General features: G+C 42.6%; 2 protein-coding genes across 2 annotated transcripts in view; both read left to right on the top strand.

The window, feature by feature from the left end:
- LOC111815498 (dimethylaniline monooxygenase [N-oxide-forming] 2-like) overlaps positions 1-4,553 on the top strand; it is a 22,696-nt gene extending 18,143 nt beyond the window's left edge. Inside the window, exon 4 of the mRNA XM_023710259.1 lies at positions 4,502-4,553. Coding sequence (XP_023566027.1) covers positions 4,502-4,538 — 37 coding nt within the window. The 3' untranslated portion in view covers positions 4,539-4,553. The remainder of the gene's footprint in view (positions 1-4,501) is intronic.
- LOC101588029 (dimethylaniline monooxygenase [N-oxide-forming] 2) overlaps positions 3,503-5,826 on the top strand; it is an 8,944-nt gene continuing 6,620 nt past the window's right edge. The window contains exon 1 of the mRNA XM_023710258.1: positions 3,503-3,651. The gene's annotated coding sequence lies outside the window, so the exon portion shown is untranslated. The remainder of the gene's footprint in view (positions 3,652-5,826) is intronic.

The following is a 5,826-nucleotide window of genomic DNA, read 5'->3' as shown; positions in this document are numbered from 1 at the left end:
ACTTTATATATTGAAAAATATACATTTTATTTCTACATTTAAAATTTACAAGGTTGATCTTTTATTCCAATACGTCGAATTTTCTTTCACATTACAAAACACATTGATAAATGCACAAATGTTGGTTTACAGGTTTGGTTTTCTTAACCATTTTTCTGTTTAATTGAAAATTTTTCCATGGCTGAGAGATGTTTATATCTCAAATTTTTCTTTTTCTCAGTGATCAAGGCTGCGTATGGCTGAATGCATTTTTGGAAACTCTGGGACACACTCAGCCTATTTGTCATGGAATGGCTTAAGGATTCCTAAACTCTAGATTCAAGAGATAAGCTTCTTAATTCTTCTATCAACTGATATCTGAAATACCTAGCTTCCCTCCATCTTTGTTTTTTTCTGTACTGAGAATTGAATACAGGGAGTGGTGAACTATTACACTCACCCTTTTTTAAAATTCTGAGACAGAAACTTGCTGAAATGGCCATTCTGTTCTGGAAGTTTCCACCCTCTGGACTCAGCCTCCCAAGTAGCTGGGATCACAGATGTGCCGAAGCATCTGTCTGTGCTTTTATCTCCTGATTGAGTTTTGCATTTCTCTAACTCTTAGATATTCAAATACCGTCCCGATACTGGATCTAAAGATTATTGTATCTGAGAAGCTTTGCATTCTTTTTATATTCCTCTTTTATTAGCACCACAATACTCGACAATCTAATCTGAAATCATCCCGTTGAAATCAGGCTATCCTTCAAGGCTTTCTCTTAATACAATCACAATTTTGAAGGTCACTCTGGTGACTTGAACCACCCAGTTAGTTCTTTCACTGTTAGACGTTTTTCTAAACTTGGCTGGCTCTTACATTTGGACCTCAGCATCAATGTCCCCTCCTTAGAGAGTTCCTCTCCGGTTGCCTTTCAAAAGAGAGATTGCCCTTCTTCATTTTGTATGTTTTTAAAAGAATGTTCTTCCCAACACATAATCTGTGACTTTTTCATGTATTAGTCTGCTTGTTAGTCACTTGTCCCTTTCTCCAGAGCACAGGCTCCATAAGATGAACTCCAGCACAATATTTTATTCATTAAATACTGTATGCTGAGCACTTCTATGATGCCAAGTACTTTGGAGGCTGAGGCTGGAGGATCTTGAACTTAAAACCAGCCTGCGCAATACAGTGAGCTCTTATGTGAAAAACAAAAAATAAGACTAAACAAAACCAGCTGGCAGCCGTGGCTAACTCTGGAAGGCGGAGACACCAGGAAGATCACCTGTTTGAACTCAGCTTGGGCAATATAGCAACTTCCTGAGACCTCTCAAAAAAAAGGTTTATAAGATGTCCAAAAAAAAAAAAACCCAATAGTTCTGTAGCTTGCCAGGCTGTGCTCTAAACTGCAGTCCTCCTGCCCCAGTCTCACCATGTGTTGGAAGTACACTGCTTGGCTTCTCTTCCTTTTTCCCTCCTTCTCTCTTTCCCTTACTTTTTCGACACAGGCTCTTTTCATGTAACCCAGGCTGGCCTCACGCTTGTAATGTAATGTTTGTCCTAATGCCGCTTCTGCACATATTTTTAATTTATTCTAAGGGTTTCTCCACATGCAGTCAGTTGTAACCTTAGTGTGTAAACAAGTTATAACCTACCCTTTTTCCCCAAAAAGGAATTGGAGAGTAAAGGCAGGGAGAGCTGAGTTACATCCTCACACCCACCCTTATTATTGTTTTGTTTTGTTTTGTTTTTTAAAGCTTATTTTGAAAGTTTGCTAAGTCCAGGCTGGCCTCAAACTTGCAGCCATTCTCTCTCAGTCTTCTCAGCAGCTGGGCACAGCCGAGGTAGGCGCCCGGCCTGGCTCAGGTTGGGCATCACGTGGCCGGCGGGCTCAGCCCAGCACTGCCGCTCAGGGCTGTTCAGGGCAGGCACCCGTCCACATCAGGTTCAAATACCACAAGCGTCCAGCTGAGGCTGGCGGTGTGGCCTCTGTGACTCACTCCAGTTTCCGGTCTGCAACTGAGATCCCGCGTGTGTGGCGGTGTGGAGCGCTGCGCATCTGCATGGGTCTGGGCTGCTCCGGGCTTCTCCAATGGCGAAGAAAGCTGGAAAGTGCAAGGGCCTGAGTTCAATCCCTGCTTCTCTAGATGGGCTCTGTGTTTCCGTGGTCATCAAGACTGCCTTCTCCTTTCTGATGCTGAGCTAGGCCACCTGTTACTTTTTTTTTTTTTTTTTTGGCAGAACCGGGGATTGAACTCAGATCCTTGTGTTTGCCAGTCAAGCACTTATCCTACTGAGCCATCTCCCTGGCCCCCACCTGTTACTTTTATAATGACTTTATGTTGTTTGTTTTTTGAGTCAGGGTCTTTCCTCACAGTTCAGGCTGGCCTTGAACTTGATGTGCCTTGGCTTTTTTCTGTCCTACTGAACACATTCATATTTGTCTTGTCCTTGAAGCCTTTCCCTTCCCTGGACAGAGGTCCTACAAATAAATGCTGTCCGTGTGCAGTGATGGGGGAGGAGCGCAGGAACAGAACCTTGTGGCCATCGGACCGGAAGCTCCTTCAGCTCTCTCCTTGGAGAACACAGTTCTTTCTCAGGACTCTCAGGGTGCAGATTTGGATGTTAAGTCAGATCACCAGTGGAGCTCCTAGAACCCATGCCTGAACAGAGTCCACACGGATCCAAGCACGGTGGGGGGCAGCCACGGAAATCAAAGCTGCATGAGTGATTTAAAATGAACTTAGCACTGGGCCCCGCTTATCTACAGGAATGATCCCCAAACAGAATCATGAGGAAAACTTTAAAGTACAAATTTCTGGGATCCACCCAGAAATGAATCAGCAGCTCTGACATGAAGCTAAGGATCTGTAATTCTAACATATTCCAAGGGACCTCATTTTAAGAACCAATGACCCAGATTCCATCAAGTAGCTCCACCCTAAAAGGCAAATGCTTACATGAAGCCGTATATTCCAAGGAAGTCTGAAAGGACATAGGAGGCTTCTCTGCAATTAACTACCAATAAGTTATTAGCATGCTGAATGTGCAACTTCTGTGTTTTTTATTTTGGTTTTCACTTGCATTTACAACATCAGAATACAACATCAGAATAATGTATTGCAAAATTACAGGGAGGAAACTTAATGTATTTAAGAAATATGAAAAGAGTATCTTCTATGTCATGCTGTAGTATCACTAGATAGTCCAAAATAAGAGACTAGGTAGTCAGAACCAGCATCTGACCATGCATCTTTCATCAAAACCAATGGCATGTCCAGGAAGTGTGCCTGCCCATCTCTGAATACAGCCTCTCTGTGGTGCTACCCCACAGGAACGGTACCTAGTATTTCTTACGGATTTTTACTTTGAGCCTTCTGATTGACCCTGATGTTGTAACTGCTGTAGGAGGCAAAGAAATGGGACAAACTACTGACCCCACAAAGAAAAAGTTCAAAAGTTTATTATAAGTAGCTTGACATAAGTTATATACATGGACATTCACAGACTTTTCTCTTCTTTCCCTTGAAGGTATTGAGAAGTTCAAAGGCCAGTATTTCCATAGCCGTCAATATAAGTACCCAGCTGGATTTGAGGGGAAACGCATCCTGGTGATTGGAATAGGCAACTCAGCCTCAGATATTGCCTCTGAGCTGAGTAAAAACGCTGCTCAGGTGCGATGCTCTCTGTTTACCTTGTACTATGAGGGGAGGAAGGAGAGGCACATTCAAGCATCCTGGCTCTCTAGGTCAGGGCTCCAGTGCTAATTAATTGGTTGCTTGCTTGGTTGCCCGCTGTGGTATCAGAGAAAAATCTGGAATTCAAGAAGCCACAAATATTCTCCCAGCTCTGCCATTAAGAAGCCACTATCCTAGACTGAGTCGTTTCACTTCTCTAGACTGCAGTTCCCTCATTTCTTAAATAGAAGATTTCAACTAGATGGTTTTCTGTGTAACTGGCCTAGTTTCTTCCAGGCAGCTTAATGAGAAGTTCATGTGTGCTTATTTGAGCAGCATCATTTAGAAATTCAGGGCTATGCGAATTGTATCTGAAATATAGATCATCCTCAGTGACCGCAACAACCAAGAAAAGAAGATTTAATAGGTGGTGAGGGTTCCCGGCCATAGGTATTGAGGTGTCCTCTCAGTCCTGAGTCTTGTACCTGCACAAGAATGACACCAGCTGAGCTGCCGAGAGTCATATATCAAAGATAGACATAATGTTGACAGAGATGATCAGGAGTCAATCCCTTCTAGGACAGACACACGCCAAGATGGAAGCCACAGCTAATGGTCCTTTCCCAAAGCATTCCCTCCAACAAAGCCTGAGTCAGCAGGGCTCCTGCTCTTACACTAGCCTCCTCAGCCTTAGACCTCTGGTTATATAAGACAATCATGACCATATTCACAACCAGAAAACTCTGCAGTCCTAAGTCTTATGCTTTGAGGATTCAAGATTACCAAGAGCAGCAGCAAACATGATGCCTCCCCAGCAGTAGCAAAGGGTTTATACTGGACATGTCAGCGTCCTCACCGGTCAGAGCCAACCCTGTGAACAGTAGATTAACCAAAAGTAAAGAAATAAGTTTCATAAGACCCAAGAAGTCCTCACCTTTCTTGTGAAAAGAAGCTACATTTTATTTTTCAATGCTTTAAGACCTCAGGGTGAGGAACCAGTGAGGAGAAAATAATTGTAATAGTTTAAAGAACAACAGAGCAGCGTGGTGGGAACTACTGACCCTGGTCTCCGTTACACTGGGAAAACCCACCATATAAACAAGGAGAAGGGAATATGATGGGGAAAGTGAAAGAAGCCAAGCTTACGTATCTGCCAGCCGTGTGGAGATACATCCTAGACCACAGCTTGTGGTCAGGCCAATGATTCAAACTTAGAACAGATGTCCAAAGATATCACACCATGGACTGCCAGATCCAATTCTTTATATGGGTCATGCCTATTAAAACTCCTATTTGTGATGCCAGATTCAACAATAAGAAATTGCAGTGGCAACGTTTGTGCACCACGAAGCTCATTAGCCCATATGCACAAGGTATCCCTTTAATAGTGATTAATCACATAAATTAGAAGTATGATAAAATTTCTTATGCCAAGTAGTATATTCTCAAATCTTCTCAAGAAAGACTTTTCAGAGACTTTGCAAGAGCTATGTATGTAAAAGGCAGAAGTAGGTACATCTGCAAAGGTTAAAATTACAACCCAAACTCAACAAAATCTTAAGTGTTCCCTGCTCTGTTCATAGGGTACAAAGCCCTCTTCCACAGCCCCAGAGAACCACTGTGGAAACTATGGATGGTGCTGGTTCATCCACACACCTCCAAAAAAAATATCTGGCTCTACGCATTCATCTCAAAGAAAGTAGCTGAGCCTAAGGACCAAGGCCCTTCCCCACAAAATTTGTCTTCAAATTCTAGCTCACTCCAGGCAATATTAATGAGGCATTATATTTAAACCCCTGAAGCAGCCTAAGAAAATAATAATGGTAGCAATGCTTATGCTTTCCAAGCAATCCCTTAAATATTTTATATGCGTCATTTCATTTAACATGAAAAATAATGTCATGATAAACGTACTGCGATGGCCCCAATTTTAAAGAAAAATAAATGAGTGCAGAGAGCCTGAAATAACTTATCAAAGGTAACACAGCTAGTAAGTAGAGGGTCTGGGGTTCAAAGATAGGCAGTCTGGATTCAGAATGTATGATCATAATTTCATATGAATTGGATTCTTTACAAATGAATCTCACGGGGCTGGTGAGATGGCTCAGTGGTCTAAAGCACCTACTTAGAACAAGGTTAGCAAAACACAGGGACCACGGTTCAATCCCCCAG

Source organism: Octodon degus, unplaced genomic scaffold, assembly GCF_000260255.1.
Source record: "Octodon degus isolate 3935 unplaced genomic scaffold, OctDeg1.0 scaffold00017, whole genome shotgun sequence".
In the NCBI taxonomy this organism is placed as follows: Eukaryota; Metazoa; Chordata; class Mammalia; order Rodentia; family Octodontidae; genus Octodon; species Octodon degus.
Note: the sequence above shows the minus strand (reverse complement) of the source record. Positions and strands in the feature narration are given on the sequence as shown.